Source organism: Sesamum indicum, linkage group LG13 (assembly GCF_026168435.1).
Source record: "Sesamum indicum cultivar Baizhima isolate 11 linkage group LG13, ASM2616843v1, whole genome shotgun sequence".
Classification (NCBI taxonomy): Eukaryota; Viridiplantae; Streptophyta; class Magnoliopsida; order Lamiales; family Pedaliaceae; genus Sesamum; species Sesamum indicum.
In genome coordinates, this window is record NC_142669.1 from 11,783,706 (window position 1) to 11,809,137 (window position 25,432).

Consider the following 25,432-nt stretch of genomic DNA (forward strand, 5'->3'; position numbering starts at 1 on the left):
TTGTTTGTTGTTCATGGGGTTCTCATTTACCTTGTATTATTAGAAACGAATCATGGTTCGTTGTTCTTAAGTGCATATAATAAATAATATTTTATATTTTAAAATATATTATATAAAATAAAATATATAAACTAATAATTACATTAAACAAAAAAAAAAAGAAAAGAACAACCAATTACCAAGTAATATAAAATTTGAAAAATTAAATAAACTATTTATCTTATAAGTTGTCGCAAAAAATTGGTGTAATGATGTTATTAGTAAGTGTGGAGGGTCTTTCTTTTTTATACAGTATAAATGATACAACGAGCAAATTGCCTTTTTATGGGGAAAAAAAAGTAATATATTTTTTTATATTTTTTAAAATAAAGTAATTTATCTCTCAGTTTAAGCAAATAAATTGTATTATTTTAAAAAATATAAGAAGATAAATTACTATATATTAAAAAATATAAAAAGATAAATTAAGATTTCTTTTCAAATAAAAGAATAATTTGTTGATTTACAGTTATGGATTGTTTCCATTTTTCCCATTGTTGGTGTGTTTGTTTCTTTGGGGAAGGTGTGGAGATGTGGTGGCTGTAGAGGGACAGTCACCTAACATTTTTCTCTCTATTTGTAAATTGGGCCGTATATTGCATACTTTGTTTTTTCCTCACCTCGTTACGGTATGAAAGAGTTGTGTATCTGTTCTTGTAATTAACATTTCTCTCCGAGTCACAAATTGATTTCAGACTATCGATTGATTTGGAATTATGTCCTTGGGATAATTACACCCTGTTTTTGATGTTTGGATGATTATAGGCAGAGTTTTTGTGATTTGAAAATTTCCTTCTACTACTTGAAATTTGTTTCATTTAATAAATAAATTTATCCGTTAGTTAAAATTTACTGAATTTGTTGATATTAACAAAAAAAATTGAATAAAAAATGATGTTCACCCACTATTGACTTATTACTGACTTCTTACATGAAAAACATATTTTTTCTGACTAAATTAGTGAAGATATACTTCATCATATGCATTAACGTGTGAAGATGTATAAGAGTAATTTGGTCATAAAAATATTTATCTGACCTGGAATAAAATCAGTAAAAAGTCAATCGGTGTTAAATATGAATTTGACTGATTTTTTAAGTAATATTAACAAATTTAGTGAATTTTGACAGAGGTCTGTGTGGAGTGTGTTGACAGAGGTCAACCTTCTCTTCAAAATTTTATGTTCGACGACACTAGATTTGAATAACATACAAGAATTGGAAGCTAGTGTGGCTACTATTTTGTGCAACCTCTAGAAAATAGTTCCACCAGCTTTCTTTGATTCGATGGAGCACCTAATTAGTCACCTACTATATGAAGCGTGCATGGGAGGGCTGGTACAATACAGATGGATGTACCCATTTGAGAGGTAAGTATACAAGTTACTCTAATTTTTTGAAATAGTTTTGATGTCCTATGTTTTCTAATAAATATTAAGTTTTTAGATTTCTTCAAAACTTGAAAATGAAGGTGAAAAATGAAACAGACGTTGCGGCGTCAATTGTAGAAGCATACCTTGTTGAAGAAAACGGTCTATTCACTTCTCACTACTTTGAGCCACATTTCAACTACCCTGGCCGAGCAAGTAGTGCCCTAAAGAAAAGGTGGCTCAGCGGACTAGAACGTCACATCATTGAAACATACATCTTATGTAATTGTAAGGTAGTCGCCCTATACTACGAGTAAATGCAAAGATACCAATATAGTTTATTCACATTCTTATTTTTGGAGTTTCAAGCTATGTATTGATAGAATTCTATTTTTACAATCATACATATCCTTTATTAATGAACTTTACAAGCACCACAAGGACCCCAATATAGAGGGGCTAGTAGCCACTCAATTCAAGATTCAAACGTCATGTAAGTTATGCCTTATGAATTATGTCTTATGAAATGTGTCATAATTGCCATATATTGATATATGGTTTTTCTAATATGTGCAATACAGGTGAAATCACAAATTGAATTACACAGACAACGAGTTATTGAAGTTGCATTATTGGGATCCTACAACTAAGGTCACAACATTCCCATGCTACTTTGTGAATGGTTACATTTTCCACACTGAATGTCACAATGACGGCAAGTCAACGATGAACTTTGGGGGTGTGTGTCAAATTCTCATCATACACAGACACAAACAGTGACTTCTACAGAATTCTTGAAGAGGTAATTCAGTTAGATTATCCATTTATTCCAAATATGCAGATCATTTTGTTCAAATGCCATTGGATCGATCTCGTGAGAGGTATGAAGGTGCATCCTCATTATCACCTCGTTGATGTAAACTTCAAGAAGATATACCAAAAGAACGAACTATTCATTCTGGCACAACAAGCAGTACAAATACACTACACGAAGTATCCTAGCATGAAGAAAAACAAAGTGGATTCGATGGTTGTTTGCAGACAAAAGCCAGAAGAGTGATTAACGACTCTCGATGGATTGAAATTACATTTCAAAAAGAGGAGGCAATATCTACTCCACATGTCATGACGGACAATCATATTTATGACCTGCATGACCCAAATGGTATACAATCAGTTGTTGACCTTCACGTTGCTAATCAACAAGGGGCAGACACATCCCACTCGACCGATGGTGAATCTGATGACAATTCTGACAAAGATAGCTTCGACGATGATTACGAGATTGATGAAAACAATAATTATGAGTGAAATTTCTGTACATCTGTAAATATAATTTCTAAATTTTCCATGTAAAAACTAACGATTAAATTTTTTTAAATGTTTAATCGTGCCTAAGTAAGTTACAAATAGGCACGGTCCACATACAAAACCGTTCCAGAAGTAAGTGTTCCTTATTGTTGACTAAAATTGTTTAACTCAAATAGGAAAGATCAAATACATAAACCCGTGCCTGAAACTATTACAACAATCTAAATGGAAATAAGAGGGAATTTGAACATATAAGAATTGTCAAAATAAATTGAGTGTTTCCAGCAAAATATAAATTGGCGCTAGAAGAAAAGTGGAGGAAAATTCAGAATTAGGCATGGTTGTTAATATTTGACCGTTCCTATGGAGTTCCAGACAATTATAATTTGAAGCCAAAAGAAAACTAGAGAAAAATACAGTATTGAGAATGAGTTTTAATATTTGATCGTGCCTACATTGAATTTGAAAAAAACCATGCCTAATTCTGGAACATAACAGTTCTAATATATAACACAAAAGTTTTAGTTCACTTCTGGATTACGATATCTGCACATCGCAAGTCCCATTAATTCCAAACTTAGATGCATATAAGATCACGTGACAGGATAAATTGATATTTTATTTTTATGAAGAGTAATTTACTCATTTATAAGATCACGTGACACGACAAATTGCTGTTCACCCCTTTTTTTCATGGCAATTTCTGGTTCAAATGGCTAGTGAAGAAGTGAATTTGAGTTTTGTCTGTTTAATCTCCTTTGCATGGAGAGGTGGACTCCAAACTCGGTCAACTACTTCAAGTCAAGGGAAGCTGTACCTTTTTCATTATCTCTGCTCACCTAAAATTCTTGACTTGGTCATAGGTGGACTAGGGCTTGAATAGAATTAGACCGGGGCTTCAATATGTTAAATAATTCAAGCTCACAACTCTAATTAGGCCGAAATTAATTAAATTAATTTAATGATCAATTAAAATTTATTTAAAGGGTGTTCGGCTAAATTTTTTTGAAATATTTTATAAGTTTCTGCATTTTATAAGATGTTTTAAGAGCTTATAAAATGTTGGATTTTATTTCAAAAATAAATTTTTAAAGTGTTTGGGTAAAATGAAATATCAAGGTGTTTAGCGTAATAAGACTTTTTTTTTTTTTTTATTGGAGTTGGAAGATAATAAGGTTTTTAATTGGTAAGATGACTAAAATGGACGTGTATACCATTAGAATCAAGTAATGCTTTATTTCTTGGCATATTGTGCTTTGAACTTTTAAAAACGTTTTTATAAATAGTATACGTTAGTTTGATTTCAGATAAAAATTTTATAATAAAAAAAAAGATGAATTATTATCTAAACTTTTGAATAAAAATAATGTGAATGTAGATTCATGCTAGTCGAATATTAATATAAATATATAATTGATATTTTTGAATGCAATGATTATTTCTAGTCGGATAATTTATAATGTCTTGAATTTTATATTTTTTAGTAAATATAATACCAACACCTATCTTATTTTTATTTAACTATAATAATTTATTATTAAATAATAAAGTGTTTTTTCTCTTTTAAATATTAGAAAAATTAAACCCTAGAGTGTGTGTGTGTGTGTGTGAGAGAGAGAGTATGTAAGTGTACGAGCGGGGATATTTTAGTCTTTTGACACATTAATTTTATATAATTTATAAGATCTTTATTTTTTTTTTAAAGAGTTTATAAGATCCAAAATAACTTATTTTGAGATCTTATAAGCTCTTTTATAAAAAAAATTAGTCAAACACTTTTTTTGAGCTTATAAGCTCTCAAACATCTTATAAGATATTTTAAGAAGCTTATAAGCTTAGCTAAATACCCTCTTAATCACATTAAATAAATTAACCTCAAACTCAAGAAACTAATCATATTAATTATCTAATTCGGTCTAATTAAATGACTCATATTAATTTTATTGACTTAAGGCCCAAAATTTAATTAATTTTATTAAGTAAATCTTGAATTTTCTATCACATGGGCTCTGCTATTTAATAATCACATTATTAAATGGCAAAAATTAATTTGAACACTTCAAATCAATTTATGTCTTCTACATTTAATTCACCAATTAAATTCTACTTTGGTAGGATTTGTTTGTGACTCTACATATGTTCATTCTTACCAAGGCTAAGACTTGTGTTATTATACAATTTAATTGACAAAAGATTTACACTATATTAATTAAATTATATTTAATTAATCACTCTTGATTAATATTTAATCCAACAGTATCAGTCACTATGTGTGGCCGTCTAACAACGTTCTATGAATTTAAAAAATAGGTGAATATGATTGCATTTGTAGGCTTCCGACACCATACAGATACAATTTTTTCATCTGTCATCTCCTGATCTTAGTATAGTGCATAGACTTATATATCAATTTTCATTTTGGACTAGACAACTATATATCAATTTCCATTTTGGCGTCATCCCTTAATCAACATAGGAAACTGCTTTCTTCTTTGATCAAAAATTGCGGAAAGACTTTCCAGAGGTGGAGTGATAGAATTAATATGGCCCATGAACACGGCAAAAGCATAAAATAAAAAGAAAATTACCATCGGTTTCAATCCCCTTGAACTCCCGAGCATTTACTATGTACAAATGTATCATTAAAGCAAATAAAAGATGCTCGCATCAGTGGCTAGAGGAGAAAATAAAAAGATATAAGAATTCTTAATCGAAATTTTACATTTTCATATTTTTATATAGAACGGCAACAAGCGTTATTTTTCATTTACTTTAAAATCCAAATTAGAACTCTTTTAATTTATCCACACTACACTTTAAAATAAACTCTAACTCTATTTAGTAAATAAAATTTAAACTTTTAATTTGAATCCAATTCAATAAAAACAATAAAAGAGGAGAATGAGTGGGATTTTTGGAATTTCTCTAAAGAGAAAGGTGTTGGCCGTGCGTTAGTAGCAAGTGAAGGGAAAATGTGGTTTCAGTATACATTGTGTTTTGTGGGATGAATTTCAAATTATTTCTACAACAATCATTATACACACCACATGTACACATTATGCACAATTTAGTCATAATCTTCATATGTAGGAGTTGAAAATCCTTCTCAAATTTCCACTCAATTTTGGGCTTGGATTTCAAATCAAGGATCGATTTTAATTCAATCAAATTAAATCAATTCCAATCAAAGATATACAGGTTTCAAATTAATTTAATTCATTTTAAATCTAATTAATATCCAAAGTTTATTTAATCTAATTAAATAAATAGGAGCACAAACACTATTTTATTGATCGAATCAATTAATTAAATTAAAATCAATAAATTAATCCATTTGATTTTAAAAGTGCTAAGTGCAAAGTTCATTAATTCCTTGGTTATCAATCAAATAAATTTTCCCAAATAAATAACCAGTCCTTTATATTCTCTTTGAATTAATTTAATCAAATTAAATTAATTTATTTCTTTTAGAATTAATTTTAAATCAATTCTACTAATTCCATAATAATTTGTGTGTGACTCTTTAGGTTCATTCTCAACTAGATTTGGGCTTGTGTCCAATACGATGGATTAATTAAATCTAATTTAATTAATTATTTTATTTAATTATTAATAAAAATGCACGGCACATGAATGGTTGTCTAGCAACGGTTTATAACACTAGAGATTAGGTGAATATCAACGTGAACATTTATGCTCTCGAGTTCCAACAAGTATAGTTCTTTCATCGACCGTCTTCCGACCTTAGACTAGGGTATGGAATTTGGCATCGATTCCTATCCTGAACTAGGCATCTACACTTAATGCTCGAGATGCATTCACTCTATTGGTCAAGATAGGAATCATTTTCTATTCGACCAATCATTATGGCCATAGACTTAAAGATCTTAAACCATTTTACAGTACATAGGATATATATCCGTCATATACTAACAGGGGACAAATTCTATCTTGAAATCCACAATATTCACTACATACTCCAACTACACAAGACAAGGTTTATGACGATCACATTGAAGATATCTACTCTTGTCAGATCCAAAATACAATCATCATATGCATGTGAGTGACATGATTCTTGAAATCCGAGAACTAATCTCATGCTATATGAGCCTGAAGTTTCAGTCATATGAACCAAGCCCCCAGACTTCCATATGACGATTCCCATAAGTCAGTTCAATCAACTGACAACCTTTGTTAAGTAACCCACTAACATTGCATAGACATCTCACGATGTCGCTGAGGAAACACTGGATTCATTAAATGAATGCAGTATTTAGTGCAAGTCTGTATTCTTAATGTCCAGTCTCAAGGTTCTTATCAACTTAAAATATTTCTGATCATAATCATAAGTTGGAATCATATATATAGTTGTCATCCAATGCACAACCCAACTGCATGGCTTATCCAACTGGTTTATATGCATCTGTTGTAACGTTAAAACACCTTAACATAACACGTAAGTACAACAAATACATAATGCCACAAAAGAACGCTTACTGTATTCATTAAGTTAATATTAACATTAGTAAAAAATGTTCAATAGTTCCCAAAATTGCCAATTCAATTAGCTTTCTGATCACCTATTCTAACAATCTCCCATTTGACCTACTCCTAATCACCCATATCCCTCAAACCTATTTAAGTATGAGCAATCTACGATACCGGCTCTGTTTCACTAGTTTACTATAATTTTCTACATAAGTTATGTGTTCTAATTGCACGTCACCTTTTTCTATCATCACTCTAAGCATATGGTGGTATCTAATTTTTTTTTTTAGATTTGTGATGAGATGATGGGCCCTTTAAGCTTGTGCCATAGCATGTTGTATCGTCATAGCCCTCTAGAATCAACTCTCCATAAGAGTGCATCAAGAACATTTCTTTAATACTTATTCAGGTACTAAAAAATAATCTTGGCAACAGTACAATGGCTCCCTAGTATACGCCCGTTATTTATTGTTATACTTAAAGCATACACAACATCAAGCCTAAGGTACCGAATAACATACCTATATTGTCTATAGCAGTGGTATAAGGGATATCAAACGTCTAACCGAGCTCCTCATCAATTTACGATGACTGAGTTATGGACAGCTTATCCCTATTGTTAGGAATCCAATTCCAATTCCAAATGAGTAAGATGTCATTCACATAAAACACTAGGAACACAATTGAACTTCCATTAACCTTTTTGTATATACAAGAGTCAAGGTCGTCTTTGACATAGCCAAACCCTGTATGTCATCGTCAAAAATTAATATTCTAGATTCAGGAAGTTTCAAACCTAGCTTGAACTCCATCTCGAATCTTATGGCTCCAAGCCATTCATCCGATCAATATCCTACATCATTTCCTTATGTCTTCGGACCACAACTCAATTCACTAGTCAGACTTAAAAACTCGTACCTTTTAGATAATTAAGGTGTTCTAGTCCTCCCCGAAAGACTATAATATGGTCAGTTGGAAATTCAATTTTTAATTTCTTCAAATTAATTTTCAAATGCTTCTTGATAAGACTCTGAATTGTCTATAATACTCATAAATATGAGTTAAAACTATCTAAATTTTTAAATTGAAATTCTATAAAAGACTCATCGATACGAGCATAAATTATCTACCAAACTCAAATTCAAATGAAAACTCTTTAACACGAGTATAAACTAGATGACAACCCCATAAATCCGTGATATGAGTATAAACTATCAACAAATTCGAGAGTTCCTGAGACAAGTATAAACTATGTGTCAAATTCAAATAAATAATCCTTGTTATGAATATAAACTATCTATAAATTTAAATTGGAGAATTCTTGATAAGAGTATAAATTACACGCTAGTACCATAGATTCCATTCAAACAATTTATTAGCGTGTTTCACGCACAAGAAAAATTACCGTGAGTGATAACATTAACAACTATAGCTAAAAATCACGGTATATAACTATTATTTATCATAATCAGATAAAAGTGATGCAAAAAGCTAATTTTTCCATCATGAATAAATTATTTTTTACACCTAAAAGTCATAATAAAAATATTTATCATAACTTCTAATTATAATAAATATTTTGACCGCTCTCATAAAAATCACGACCAACAACCATTGTATCCGTAATTGACAACTAACGGCCATGCACTCATACCCCTTTTCTCCTGTGTCCTTCTCCACTCTCCAACAGTTTCCCAATTAAACATTCGTCAATTATTATTGTCAAGCGCGATTTACGCCCCTAATTAGGGTAATAATTCTTTTTTTTTTTTTTCATCAGAATCTAAACTAACCCAAAGGCAAAAAAAATATTTATATAAAAGTGGACCTACTTGCTTTAATTTCTTGCTTTCCGAAATTGACTATTACTATTTCAAAAAACGTACGCCTTCTTTGACTAAAATCAATTGCACGCCATATTCTATGCTTCTAATATTTTCCTTTTAGCCTTTTTTTAATATATTTTGTTTTTTCAACAATTAAATTTTTTTTTGTCGGTATACGTACTTTTGTTAAGGTTAATAGCTTTAATTTACCCCACATGTGAAATTATAAATGACATAAAATAAAAAGAAAAGCAAAATTATATTTTTGGTCGAGTGAGTTTAAGGTGGTTGGAACTTTTAATTTTTGTAATTTTATTAAATTTACATATTTAGTCCTTTTTTAACGAATTTAATCCTAAATATTTCATATTTAATTATATTTTTATAAATTTAGTCATGTATTGATCATTTTGATCCTCTTCACACTGTAATAAATTATTATTTTTTATTCTGTAACTATACGTCGTAAGGATCAAAATTATCTACACATGACTGAATTCGCCAAAAGATGAGCAAATATGAGATGTTTAAAATTAAATTCGTCAAAATAATGGGCTAAATGTATAAATAAAATAAATTACAACACTAAAAATTACTAGTGATCTAAAATTATAAAATCAAATTTACAAGTTTTCCAAGAAAAAAAAGAACAGCTCGCCTTCAGGAACCTTTAATCAAGAACTCGACTACTTCCACATTCTGTTTTTAGCTTGGTTTTTATTTTGTTCCAAATATTGACCCTTTATACTTATACGAAATTTGACTGTTTGACCATAAGTATATGATATATTAATTCAATATCTAGGCGTTTATATTAACTAAGTATTATTGCATGCGATTCTCACAAACGTACAAAAAATTATAATGTGAGATTAAAAAAATAATTATAGAAAGACACAAAATGTAGTGAGGTGATTAAAATATATATATATATGGATGGGATAAAATAATTATAAAATAATTAAAAAATATTAAAATTACTGTTATGGATTATTTTTCTGAAAGAATAAAATGAATGGAAGGGCAAAATGGGACAGTAAAAAATTGGTAGGATCAATGGGTTTTATTTTATAACAGTATAGATAATGAAAAAAATGCAAGCTACTCCATGTAATATAGGGTATGTTCAAAATTCTCCCTATAAAATAAATAGAGTTAAATATAGTTTGACCCCTTAAATTATTCTTGATGTAACATCTACCCCCTAAACTAATAAATGTAACACTTAAACTCCTTGTTGGATAAAATTGCCCCTTATGCCTTGAATAATTATATTATTCTCCATATATTTTTAGCACTTTACACATGAAATCATCACTAAATTATTTTATAACTGAAAAAATAATTTAATAAGTGAAGAATATAAAGTAAAAGTGTAGTAATAAGTTAATATATGTACATATATAATAGATACACGATAATTTAATATCCAAACAACTCTTAAATACATTGGAAAAAAATTTGACTATATATGCTTAACCAAACATTAGACATTTTTAGCACAAAAATGAATACATATATTTTATCATATTTTTTAAAAAATATATATATGTAAAAAATGGATGTGTAATTACTTATTTTTTTCTAAAAAATCAAATAGTTAATAACTTCATTTTATTACCAAATTAATAAAATATAAATGTTAAATTTTTTGTGTATTTATTGTACTGATTCATTGCTTAACTTTGAGTTTGTAAAATGTCATAAATTTTGAAATATTTAACTTACTAATTATATTTTATTTTATTATTATTAAAATATTTTTTAATTTAAAAAAATTAATTAAACTTAAAATTCAAAATTATTAGAAAAAGAATTCTTTTGAACTAAATATATATATATATACATAAGGACAATATTGTCCAAAATTATACTTATACAGAATAAGTGTTACATTTGTTAGTTTAAAAGTATATATATCAAGCTTAATTTAGGGAACAACGCGTATTAAACCCCCAAAAAAACTTAATTACCTCTCTATTTTGTTAATTAAGACAATTTATCTCTTTAAATGGGAAGATATATTACACGTGTTTTGAATGCGATTTTTATTGATTTATAAGAATAAATATTATTTTATATTTCAATATATATAATAGTATATATTATTGTATATAATATATAATATTTTTATAAAGAAATAATAGGGTAAATTACATCAATACTCCCTAAGGTTTGACATAATTATAAATTCATTCCTATTAGATTAAAAATTATATTTACTCTCCTTAAGGTTTGAATGCGTTTTTTATTGATTTATAAGAATAAATATTATTTTATATTCAATATATATAATAGTATATATTATTGTAAATATATAATATTCTTATAAAGAAATAATAGGGTAAATTACATCAACACTCTCTAAGGTTTGACATAATTATAAATTTATTCCTGTTAGATTAAAAATTATATTTACCCTCCTTAAGGTTTGTCCCACCTTACATTTACCACCGTATGGTCTGGTGAATTTATCACATATTGTTTTTAAAATACCCAAAATAAAAAATTTGACTATGATTTGACAAACTTTCAAAATGCCATTTGGAGGAAATTGTAATATTTTAAAATATTGAGGGGTGTAAATGTTATGATCTCACATATTTTGTATTAATTACAAATATTGAGGGGTGTAAATGTTATGAAAAATTAAAAATATCCCATTCAAATAGAAAATAATCATATATTCCCTAAATAGTGAAGTGGATATTTCTATTTTACCCTTGCTGAAATTTTAGAATAAAAATTGAAAAAGTGTAAAAAAATTTGAGGGTGGGTAAAAGTAAATATTCCACAGGGAATATCAGTTCATAAAAATATTTGAAAAAATTCTAAAAAGTATACAATTTTTTATATATAATGCAAAAAATATTTTTGTTAGTTAAGCATAAAAATTAGATGGAAACATAACGAAAATGGCTCATTATTAGACAGACGCTATAATAAACGGTATTTGTATTTTTTTAAATAAAAATAAGTGAAATTTATTCTAATATCTTATCTCGATTAAGTACCATGTCCCATGAGGGGTGCAAGTTAGGTGCTCATTTAGTTAGACATCTTGATTACTCTCACATGCCACCTTTATAACAAAGTGTCTGATTTCACACCCCACATTTCTTCCAATCCCCCCATCACCGCATGACATTGCGCTGCCGAAGCCAAGATTGAAGGTTTCATGCCCATATATATTATATATATAAGGACTTCATATATATATGTGGTGACTAAAACCCTAACATACACTCCTACTCCTTTTCTTGCTCTTCTATCTTTGCAATGCCCTCACTTGCCAAGCTACTTTTTTGCCTTTTGTTCATAGGGTTGTGCCAGACTGAAGCCAGAGAGAGCAAGTTCTTTGCCAAATATGTTCACCTTAGCAAAAGTACCAACAACAATTACGTAGCAGTGCCTGGTACAGTACCAGAGCAAGATGTCTCTTTGCCATCTTCGAGTCCAGCTCCAGCTCCCGTCACTAGCCAGATAAGCGACGTCCCAGCCTCATCGCCCCTTGTGGCCGACTATGTCCCAGCCCCAGCTCCTGACCAGGCACCCCTGGAGCCTAGTTTCGGCTACCCACCAGCTCCACTTGAGAGTGAAAGTACGTGTTATCACCTCTATCTTTACATATATTATATTACTGATAAAATATTAAGTAAAAAATTTAAAATTAAATTATTATTAATCAGTAATAAATTTAAGTTGACTAATTAATAGCCATAGATATAGTGACAATTGTATTTTTTTTTTTTTATCATTAGTGCTAGTTGTACATGTGCACTAATTATATATAATAACTATATACATAACTTTTCAAAAAGTATTACAGGCAAAATTATAATTTTAGTTTTATTGGATAGGGAATTTAACATATTAATCTTCTACTTTATGAGATTTTCAAAATGATCCAAAAGTTTGAAAAACTCAACATATTTTGTTCTCAATAATTCTGAATTGAAAAAGCTCGAAACATTCAATTATCTGTTTTATGGGATCTATGGGACTAAATGTATTGACTTTTTCCACTTTTGAGACCATATTGAAAATGTCGTAAAACATAGAACTAAGTATGTTTAATTTTTCTCAATTTTAGGACCATTTTAAAAATTTATAAAATACAGAACTAAAAATATTAAACCCCATGTCTTATATAGGGGACTAAAAAATATAATTTCCTCATTATTACTAGTTACTGATAATCTTTGTGCAAATTAAACATTATCTCTAGCTAATAAGAGCATTTCAACATCGTCATTATAATGGTAAAACAATTTTTTTTGTCACTTAACATATAATTAACAAGAAATAATTTTAATATAGTTACTTAATTTTTTGTTCATAATATTCTCTCTCTTTTGTAGTGTATGCCAAGGGCACTGGTGACTTCACTTCCGCAGAGACCACCGTCGTCGATAATGAAGAGGAGGAATTTTCTGATGAAGAATTCAGCATTGAAACTCCCGGTAAGAGGGAATCCAACATTTACAGCAATGGCTACTCCAATAGTTTGAGTAACAACAATGGCTTCTGGACGTCAAATCACAAAGGTTATAACACCAACGGCTATTATTACAAGAGTGATCAGCCACAGGGAATGAGTGACACCAGATTCGTAAACAATGGTGAGTTCTACGACAACAACGTAGAGCCCGAAAACGATGGTCCAAAAGGGTACGGATCAGTGAGGCAAAACAAGAACGAGGAAGGCGATTACTACGGTAATAACGACAAGTCAAAATACGAGTTTGATTCCATGGAAGAGTATGAGAGAAAGGAGGGTTATCCTGATGTTGAACAACAGTTCATTCCTTGAACAAATTAGTCTATTTGTGTGGAATAGCAAATACATGAAATAGAATTAAAAGAAAGTCTTGAGAATGTCCATGCTGTTTTTGCTCAGCATGGATGATGATATATATCAAACTGATCAATGGAGCTTTTTTGTGAGACAGCAGTTTAGTGAAATATGTTGTTTGGTTTGAGAATTTAGAAACTGAAAAGAAGAATGACAAAAAGTTTATACAGAATGTCAAGTTTGGATTTCAGAGATGAAAATTTTGAAGGCTCATCTGCTTTTAGATATTGTTGATTGTTTATCCATATATGTTTATAGATAAGAATGTGGTCGAGTTTATTTTGTCATCAGGTGATAACATGGATGGTAAAATTGTATGTATCTTGTTCTCAGTTGACAAGTTTAAATTGTTAGTTCTTCTCAATTAATTAAACTTTGGAACATCCATCAAACATATTATCCCATTAAATGATCCAATGATTTATTCTCGTTTCTTTTGAAATTGATTCAAAATTAATTTCAATGCTTCTGATGCGATCTATGTATACTCTTTAGGCTCATTCTCAACTGGACTTAGGTTTGTGTATGGCGCAATTGATTAATTAAATTCAATTTAATTAATTGCGCCTGATTTAACTATTAATCTAAAAGCACCCGGCACCATGTGTGCTGCCAAGCAACGCTCCATGGAATTAGAGATTGGTTGAAATGTTGGCATGAACATTTAGGCTCCTGAATACCATACAGGTATGGTCATTACATTAGTTATATTTTGGTCTAAGTTTAGGGCATGGAATTGGGTTAGACAACTATGCTCAAAACTCTTAACATGTTTACTCCATTGATTGACATAGGAGACCATCTCAAACTCGATCACTTACTGTGGTCACAGACTCAGAGAGCTTAAATGCGTTCCATAGCACATAGAAGATCTGACTGTCATATACTGACAGGTGATGGATTCTCTTTGGGAATCCACTGTCCTCACTATGTGCTCTAACTATATTAGACAAAGCTTATAATGATCAAATTATACACGGTCATCTCTTGCTAGATCCAAGATATATACGTCAAACATATGTGGCTGCCACAAAATCCTGTACTATTTGAGCCGAGGAATGTAACTCATACTAATCAAGCCTCAAAGGTTTCCATATGAAAGTTCCTCAAGGCTCGCGAATAAATTCAATTAGCTTCACATCCATGTCAACTACCCAAGGAAATTGCATAGACGTCTCACATCTCACGTTGATGAAACATAACAGTCATCTAATGAATGCAACAGTTAGTGCAAGACTCAATAGAACACTTCAATATTCAGTCTCGAGGTTCTTTACTTAGAACGTTTTAGAGTTGTCATCCAATGCATAACCTAACTGCCTTGATTGCTAATTTGGTTTTTGGGCGTTTTAATGATGTAAAACAGCAAAGAATTTACATAAGAAGTTAATACAATGAAACGGTGCCATATTATATAACTTTTTTGTGATTCAATATTATATTAGGATCAAAATTGCTTAAATCAATTATATAACACCAATATAATAGGTTTTCTAGTCACCTATTCTAACAATATCTCACTTGACCCAAAGCCAATTCACACATGAACCTCAGGCCCATCTTCTTAAGATAGCAGGCATGAGTGATTCATGACACCGACTTGGTCAGCGAAGCTGTTGTGTTTTTCTACCGATGTGACACGGTCCATCCGTATGTCACCTCCTTACTACCATCGCTCCTAGTAGATATATTGTAGCATCTAAGAATGTGCTTGAATTTATGATGAGATCTCAATTTCATCATTTTTGCTATCACCCCGTTGTTATGACAGAAGATAACCACTGGCTCGTCAATACTAGGCACCATACCCAACTCTTGGATGCAATCTTGATCCAAACAGCTTCCTTAGTAGCTTCTGAAACATATTGTTAGTTCTTCTCGGGTACTTAAGAATGGTCTTGATTACGATCCAGTGTGCTTCACTAGCACGTATGCTCATTATGCTTAAAGCAAACTCGACATCAGCTCTCGTACACCGGACAACATACTATATCCTGCCTACTCCAGACGCATAGGGGATGTCAAATATCTTTCTAATGTCCTCAACAGTCTCAGGAGATTGAGTCTTGGACAGCGTAAAATCCATGCATCATAGGAAGGAACCCTCTTTTGGAGTTTTTCATCTTCAATCTCTTCAAAACTTTCTCAACATACAATGTTTAAGTCACTCCTAGCAACCTTTTATATTTGTCCTAGAATATCTTGATGCCTGGGATGTAAAGCATCACCCAAGTCTTTCATGGAGAATTTTATGAATAATCATATTTTGGTGTCACCCAACATCGATCTTGACATCATTCCCAATTAGCAAGATGAACTTTAGTTGGGCTTGGAGTTCTAAAATTATTTTAGATTTCAAAGAATACTCACCCTTAGGAAAGGGTTTCTCTAAAATGGCCCAACCTACCAATTGCTGGATTGGAAGGCATGATGTTAAGGTAACATCATTATGTAAAAGTTACTTAAAGAGCATAGAAAAATAATCGAAGTTGTGATGAGTTTTTAACTTCCATCAAACGAATACTTTGCAAAAGAGACAATGCAATAAGTGTCTTGTAGTCGATCTAAAATCTTGAAATGTTGAAAAATTGATTTATGGATATTAGATGTCGAGCCTGCAACACACATTAGCAATGTGATTGTAAGAGATGTCCAGTTTTGGTAACAGGAAATAATTGTCTAAGTATAGGCAGGACACATGAAGCTTGGAAACAACAGGGGTATGTTGAAAAGTACAATAACTATTTTACTTGAAAATAGATTGTGAAATATCTATTCTCATCACAAAGGGTTGAGCAAGAGTTGTAGGCATGACTGGATTATGGACATTCAACATAAAAGAAAAAACTGAAGAAATAAAAAATAAACATAAACACATGGCAAAGTCTCGTTTTTGGAGATGGGATTAGAAGGTTGGGATACAGGTGAATCTTATTTCTATGAAAATAAGATTGATCAATGGCTTTTGTATGACAAATTAGCCTCGCCAAGGGTTCATTGGATTTTATCCACACGAATGTTTTGGGCCATAAAGTACTCAAGTCCAAGATTATTTTCTACTATGTAATCTATACCAGTGTTCTATCACGATTTAGTTATGTGTATTTGAGAAGTACGAGATTGAAATATTTAAGAGGTTCAAAGTATTCAAACTCAGAGTAGAAAATCTAAATTGGGCCTTCCGCAATTGGATCGAGAAGGAGAGTACTTACGATGGATGATTCTTAGATTACGAAGAGGAAATAAAAGTCTCTTAGTAGAAGCCTTCTACAAAACCACAGCTGGAATGATAGTGTAAAGAGGAGACAAACTTTGTTGGACATAATTCAGACCAAACAATCATTGCGAGTCGTGGTCAGTAACTATTTGCTACAACTATTTTTTGTTAACTGTGGTAATTAATCATAGTTAAATGTTATAATTCTTCTAGTGCTTTAACTTTCTAAAGTGGCATTTTGATCATGCATCTTTTTGGGTTTTTGTTATTTTAATCCTTTTTTTGCCGAAGCTCACACTTCTCGTCAAAAATATACATATACCTGTCATGTGATATTTTAAAATTAGAGCTTTTGTTCCTACGCATTGGCCCGTTTCTACCAACATTTTTGTTTTTTAACTTTTTTAAAATAGTATTTCAGTCCTCCATCTTTTTCACTTTTTGCAATTTTTATCTTTTATCTCGCCAGACTTCACCCTTCTTACTGGTGGAATTGAATTCCAGTGAACATAAGGATTGATATCGTAAAAATTAAAACGGTGCAAGATCAAAATACTAATTTAAAAAGTTAAAGGACGAAAATATTAAATTATCCAAGTTATGGAACCAAAAATATAGTTAAGCCTTTTAATTATTCCCAATAGATTGGGAATACATTATTTTTTTATATTGCTAAATAAAATTTAATAAAACTAATATTTGCAAGATTTAAAATCACAAAAATTATATATTTTGTTTGAATACATTGAATGGAATAAATATTAATAATAAAATATTTAAGTAAATGTTATAACTGTATAACATTGATAATTTAAATTTTTTAGCATTTTATTGAGTATAACATAAGGCAAATACATGCTTATATCTATTTTATTAAATATTTACTACAAGTATAAAATATTATATAACAATATATGTAATATTTTGTTAATATTTGTTCTATATTTTTAATACTCATAATTTTATAAATAATAAGTATTTATTGAATATCTAATATATGAAAACATTCAAAACTATATATTGCATATTTAATAAATAAGTAAATATGATATTAGTGACAATTAAGTGATAATTTTAAAATTATCATTAATAATATATATTAAGTGACAATAATTTTTATCTTGCCACTATATAATTATTAGTGACAAAAAATATGTAAAAAATTGTCACTATATACAATTAGTAACACATCTAACTGACAACTATTATTTATTGTCATTAAATCGTTACTATACATGAGTCACTAATTATATTTAGTGACAATTTTGTGCACATTTTTTGTCATTAATTCATATTAATAATAATTTTTAAAATAATGATGATTATTGAAATCATAAAATTTCTTATTGTGACAAAATAAACAGTCTTGTCACTATATATATATAATTAATGAAAATATTAAAATTATCACTTGGTACTTTTTGTCACTAATCTTCTATTTCATCGTAGTGTATATACAAGTTCAGAAGATCATTTGGGTGAATTATAATTTTCATCCTTAATTTTACTACTAATTGGATTTTGGTCTAAAAAACAATCAGATCTAACGATTTAGATCCTCAAATTGTCAAATTCTTGTTCTTCTCGGCTCCTGTTGCAAATCTTATTTTTCTTGATCTGTACTGTCAACACCATCTGCAAATACATTAGTGCAACCTAAGTCGTGAAACTAATTTATAAGTACAATAATGCAACAAAATAAATAACAAAGTAGTTGAAAGGGCAATACCAAATTATTCCATAATAGGAAGCAATGCAACCCTCCCAATCACCATTGATCATTTAAGTACCAAAAGTGTCACCTTTATTTATTTGAGGGTAAATTACATTTTTGGTCCCATAAGTGGACCCGATTCCAATTTCAGTCCCATATTAAGGGCAATTCGCACATTTGGTCCCGTATGTGGATTTTTTTTTCAATTTCAGTACTAGATGGGGATTTTCATTAGAAGTTAACAGCAACTGCTGAAATCCGTCTGTTGCTGTTAAATGGAGGGAAAGCATGGAGAATTGGAGGAAAAATCAGCAACTTGGTGGGAAGTTACATTATACCCTCTTTCTTCTATTTAAGTCCTATTTCTTCATTTCTCTCTTCCCTCCAATTCTCTATACTTTCCCTCCATATTTAACAGCAGCAGATGGATTTCAACAGCTGCCAATAACTTTTAATGGAAATCCCCATCTGGTACTGAAATTGAAAAAAAAATCCACATACGGGACCAAATGTGCGAATTGCCCTTAATATGGGACTAAAATTGGAATCGGGTCCACTTATGGGACCAAAAATGTAATTTATCCTTTATTTGACAATCAAAATTGAATTAGTGATAAAGTTTGAGGGAAAAGTGTAATTCTCCCAAAATAATCATTTCGTTTCATAGTATATTGGAACTCTTTGAAAATTATATACATATATGTGTAGAAAGCATGGACTGATTGATCTGGATTCAAGTTTCAAGTCATTTTTTTACCCTCTCTCTAGCTAGTTATAACTCTTAATTAGTAATTATTTTAAATACTTGCTCTTCATGTGAGCTACCTAAAACTCAATCAAAACTATACATAAAAAAGAAGTTTAGTTCCAGAGACGTACGACCATCTTTCCATGCTCTATATTAAACAATTTATTGGGTACTTGTGCTTGGATCTTAATCTTTGTAGGCAAGCTTTTCATTCTTTTCCAAAACCAACTGTATAAAAACTAGTTGGTTTCTTGTTTTATATATATGTATATATATATATATATATGACCCTTATTAAACCAGCCCTTCTTTTGCAATGAAATTGTATTAAAAAAGAGTCAACATATATGCATCGATCCTTTGATTAATTGGAGTTAGATATAGAGATGCAACGAATGAATTGCACGTCTGCATGCGCGTCATGCAAACACCAACGAAAGAAGTGCACTGAGAAGTGCATATTAGCCCCCTTCTTCCCGGTGGAGAAAACCCGCGAGTTCCAAGCCGTGCACAAGGTGTTTGGCGTCAGCAACCTCACAAAGATCATCATAAACCTCAAGGAAGAAGATCGAAAAAGAGCCGTGGATTCCCTCGTCTGGGAAGCCTTATGCCGGCAGAAAGATCCTGTGCTTGGCCCCTACGGAGAGTACCGAAGATTGTGTGAGGAGCTGAGGTTGTACAAAAGCCAATACCAGCAATTTCACCAAGTCCAAGCTCAAGGGAGCTTAGTGTATAAAGCAGCAGCACAAGAGCTGATGGGGTGGAACAATAACAAAGTTATGAGCATTAATGATGAAGGAATAAGCAACAATAATAATACCACCAATAATTTTCATAGCAATGGTAACAACGGGGTAGATTTTTGCCCTTACGCCTATTCTTCACATCATATTCAAGATACTGAAAAACTGAGGGCAGAAAGAGCAAATGGTTCTGCCCTAATTCTTCCTCAGCACCACTTAGCTAATAGCTTCAGCCAACAGTACTTTCTTACTTCAGGTATATAAATATGGTTAAGGTTTTTTCTCCTCCATTTCTCTGAGTCCTGGATGTTTGGAAGAGAATTCCAACTACATGGGGGCAATCCCTTTATTTGGTTTTAAAGGGAAAAAATGAGGCAAATCTTTTTTAGAGGGGAATTAGTATTTTTTGTCGCATATTTTAAGTTCGGTATATTTTTCATCCCGTTACTTATAACATTCTTTTTAATGATTCTATAAGTCATAAAAAAAAGAGCTTAATGCAATTTACTTTTATGTGATATTATAAATGAGTAAATTACTCCCTATGAAAAAATAATAGCAATTTACCTTTTGTGTTTTTTAAAAAAATGAAGTAATTTACCTCCCTGTTTAAAGAGGTGAATTGTTTCATCTGAAAAACACAAGGGGGTAAATTGTTATAGTTTTTAAAATATAGGGAGATAAATTGTTATTTTTTTCATAAAGGGATAAATTTGCTCATTTGCAATATTAGAAGAGGGTTGTTTGCGTTTTGCCCTATAAAAGAATCTCACTTTTTATTTATTTTATTAGATTTTATTAGTATTTTGAAGGAAAGACATGTTTTAAACACGTGGCCGTATTACCAAGAAGGCTGAAACGTTAACAGCTGTGTGTTTAATGTGTCTTTTTATTTTATAAATCACGGACCATTAACGAGATATATCCATAATTAATTGGACCAAAAGTTAGTGGCCTTACAAAACAAAATCACAAATACAATTCCCCCTTTTCAAGACTACACAATCAAATGAGAAAGAAATATGGATCTGGTGTTTGTTTAATTTGCCATGCAAAAGAAAAAGTTAGAATTCTTATATGCAGAAGAGAAATCTTATTAGTTTCTTTTCTTATCCAATGACAGGTCAATATAATCGTATGGATTCCAAGTCAGTGGAGAGCACATTATGGGAAGGCAGCTCATAATTGCCAGTCGTTCTTTCATATGGGCTCTAACACCCTATATTTCACGCATTTTTATTTTGATTTATCATATTTTTTTTCTGAGATCTCTCCGTACATTATTAATTATATTATGTATACTTTCATATATATTATTCTTTTTAAGGATTCAATAATTATTTAATTCAAATTTTCGTTCTTTACCCAATCGGGACGTCTATGTTTCAATATAGTTGAACTATTTCTGGTTGTAATCTTATGCTTCAATTCCTTGATAGTAAACCCCTCATTGATGTATAACAACGCATATCATGGAGTCTGACATTTGATGTCAGAATTTGTTAGTATTAAACTTGTTCATTATAATTCTCAGAAATGAAGGAAGAGAAAAAGAAAACGAAACTTGCATGTCCCAAAATATTTATTTTCGACCCGATTGAATTAATTACAGAGCAAGTATTATATTTGTTATGTGATTAGTTTTTTTTTTCTTTTAAGTATACACGAATTATATAATAAGTGTATTATAATTTTTATATCCGCCAAATTCGATAGAAGTTAGGATAATTCTCCTGGCGTGTGTAATGCTCAGAAAATACATAAAATAGAATTGGATGGTTTATTATGTAGTCAAGTTTATACATGCCCATTTTGTGCACCACATAGCCATCCCTTCACATGTACAGAAGTTGAAACTCCGTTGCAATTTGCTCCAATTTGCACTCAACCTTGGATTTGGACTTCAAGTCATGGATCAATTTTGATCGGTTTTAATTTAATTATATAATTACATCAAGTCCAACCAATATGATGGATTTCAAATTAATCCAATTAATTTTAAACCTTATTGAAAATCAAAAGTTTATTTATTCAATTAAATAAGCATAAATCCAAACACTAATTAATTGATCAAATTAATTAATTAAACCAAATTCAATAAATTAATTCAATTAATTTAAAGGTGTTAAATCTAAAATTTAATTACTCCAATTAATTAATTCTTGGGTTATTTACCCAATAGACTTTCCCAAATAAATGATCCAATCATTTATACTTTTCTTGAATTATTTTAATCTTAATTCCCTTTTTCTATAATTAATTTTTAAATTAATTCTAGTAATTTTATAGTGATTTGTGTGTGACTCTTTAGATTCACCCTGAGCTAGACTTGAGCTTGTGTCCGATAAAAATGATTAATTAAATCAAATCAACCATTAACCGAAAACACCCCTCACCATGGTGTCGTTTAGCAAAGATCCAAGCACTAGAGACTATGTGAATGTTGGCGTGAACATTTAGGCTCATGAGTTCCATATAGGTACGGTCCTAGGGTATGAAATTGGGCGTCGGGGCCCATCTTGGACCAGGCAATTATGCTGATCTCAAGATGTTTTTACTCTATTGTCAACATAGGAAACTATTCCCTATTTGACCAATCGTTATGGTCATATACATAAAGAGTTTAAACCATCTGAGAGAGCATAAGAGACATATCCGTCATATACTGATAGGGGAAGGTTTCTATCTTGGAATCCACCGTCCTCACAACATACTCCGACTACATTGGATAGAGATTATAACGACCACATCGAAGCACGCTCATCTCTCATCAGATCCAAGATACAGCCACTGTATACATGAGACTGCCATTATTTCTCAAGTTCGAGGACTAATCCCATACTATCGGAGTCGAGAATTCAAGCCATACTGAGCAAGCCTCCAAGGCTTCCATACGAAAATTCCCACAACCAGTTTAGTCAACTAACAACCTTGTTAATTAATCCACTAAAATTGCATAGACACGTCTCACGCCTGTCACTGACGAAACACGTCTCTCATCACTGAGTGCAACACTTAGTGCAAGTCTCTATAGGACTCTCGATGCCCAATCTCGAGGTCCCCGACTTGAAATATTTTAGACCAACCCTTAGTAGTTGATATAGTTGTCATCCAATGCGCAACCCAACTACATGGATTATCCAATTAGTCTATGGATATTTGTTGTGATGTTAAAGCACCATTCAACATAAATAGTAAGCACAACAAATAAATAGTGCCACAGTTGAATGCTTACTACATTCATCAAGATAATATCAAATTTATAAAGATTTCTAACCGCCAATCTAATTGAATTTTTGGTCACTTATTCTAACACCTTCTAGTAGCGGTAGATACGTGGTGTAAACAAATGCATTCAAACATGGTTCAAGGTGTGTCTTGATGCAAAATCGGAAGATAATTGCTTATGCATCTCACCATCTAAGGATCCTTGAGTCGGAGTTAGCAACCATTATATGTGCATTGAAGATTTGGACGCATTATTTGGATGGAGAAATATTCAGATCTCAAGGACCATAAAGAGGTTGAAATATTTTTTGATGCAGAAGAAATTGAATATGAGACAAATGAGGTGGATAGAACGGCTAAAGGATTATGATTGCACTATTAATTAGCATCCAGGGAAGGCAAATATAGTAGCAAACGGCTTGAGTAGAAAAAGTTCAAGCATTTTAGTTAATTTAGGGAGTCACAATCTGACATTACTATTAGAAATGAGATCCATGAACGCGAAATTGGAGGTTGATTAGGTAGCAGGTTTATTGACAACCTTGCATCTGAAGTTGGACCTTGTGGACAAAATCAGAGAATCATATACTTGAGATTGTTTTTTATTACGGATGCTAGAGAGAATGAAACAAGGTAAAATGCCTAATTTTTCAATAAGAACTGATGGAGTGATAATGAATGGAGGACAAGTTTCTATGCCTAACATGGAGGAGTTACAAAAGTATATCCTGTAGGAAGCTCACAATGTACCATATGCAATGCATCCTGGTATTGTAAAGATGTACCGAAATAAAAAAAACCTTACTAGTGGCAGAAGATCAAGAATGATATGGTAAAATTTTGTTGCTAAATGTATAATTTGTCAGCAAGTGAAGACAGAACATCAGGCACCATCAAGTAAATTACAACCTTTATTTATATCATAATGGAAGCGGGAAAGATCATGTGGACTTTAGTGTAGGGTTTCCACATACACTGAAAAACTACAATACTATTTGGGTAATTATGGATAAATTGATAAAATCGGCTCATTTCTTGCCTGCACAACAAGTTGTATGTTTCCAATGTTGTAAAATTACAGGTTGTATTTAATAGAGATTCTCGATTCACTTCACTAGGAAAGATTAAAAAGGGCATAGGTACAAAATTGCATTTTAGTAATGCATTCCACCCTCAGACAGACGAATAGTTGGAAAGGACAATTCAAACCAAGAAGATATGATGAGGGCTTGTATAATGGAGTTTAAAGGCAATTGGGTGATCACCTATCATTGATGGATTTTGCATATAATAACAGTTTTCATTCTAGCATTGATATAGCCCGTATGAAACTTTAATGGAAGGAGATGTCAAAGTGCGGTATGTTGGAATATTGAGTGATTACGACAACTATATGGTCCTAAATTGGTGTAGGAGCCTATAGAAAAGATATAAATAATTAACAAGTGTTTGAAAGTAGCTCAAGATCGGTAAAAAACTATATTGATAAATACCGAAAGGAGATTGAATATGAAATAAGCGAGAAGGTTTTTCTGAAGGTATCTCCATGGAAAGTGAGAGAATTGGTAGGACCCAGGAATGCGGCTGAAGCGTGAAATTAAGAAATTTAAAAGTGATTTCAAATGGGTGTTCCCTTTGAAATTTTTGGGTGTTTGGTGTTTATCAACAAGAATAACTATAAAACAAACATGTTGAATGTGTGGCTAGAAAAAATAAAAACATAAAGTACAGAAATTTAGATGAAACTCTACCTTTTCGTTTCCTAAGTCAAACAACAACGTGCGTTGTTCCCTTTACGTTCTCATGTTCACTTCACTTGAGAATTCAATGTAAAATTCCTCCAAGTTGTCCAAACCACAAAACGAAATCAAAATTCTAATCTATTGCTAG

The 25,432-nt window shown here is 31.1% G+C and overlaps 2 protein-coding genes across 2 annotated transcripts; both read left to right on the forward strand.

The window, feature by feature from the left end:
• The first annotated feature begins 12,248 nt into the window (after positions 1-12,248).
• Positions 12,249-14,117, forward strand: LOC105177049 (E6-like protein). Its single transcript, XM_011100073.3, has 2 exons — positions 12,249-12,638; positions 13,399-14,117. The coding sequence occupies exons 1-2, from the start codon at positions 12,317-12,319 to the stop codon at positions 13,848-13,850; spliced, it is 774 nt and encodes a 257-aa protein (XP_011098375.2). The 5' UTR covers positions 12,249-12,316; the 3' UTR covers positions 13,851-14,117.
• Positions 14,118-19,957: 5,840 nt separating this feature from the next.
• Positions 19,958-21,499, forward strand: LBD2 (LOB domain-containing protein 2). Its single transcript, XM_011100072.3, has 2 exons — positions 19,958-20,570; positions 21,438-21,499. Exons 1-2 carry the CDS (start codon positions 19,958-19,960, stop codon positions 21,497-21,499), a joined length of 675 nt encoding a protein of 224 aa, XP_011098374.1.
• Positions 21,500-25,432: the final 3,933 nt, after the last annotated feature.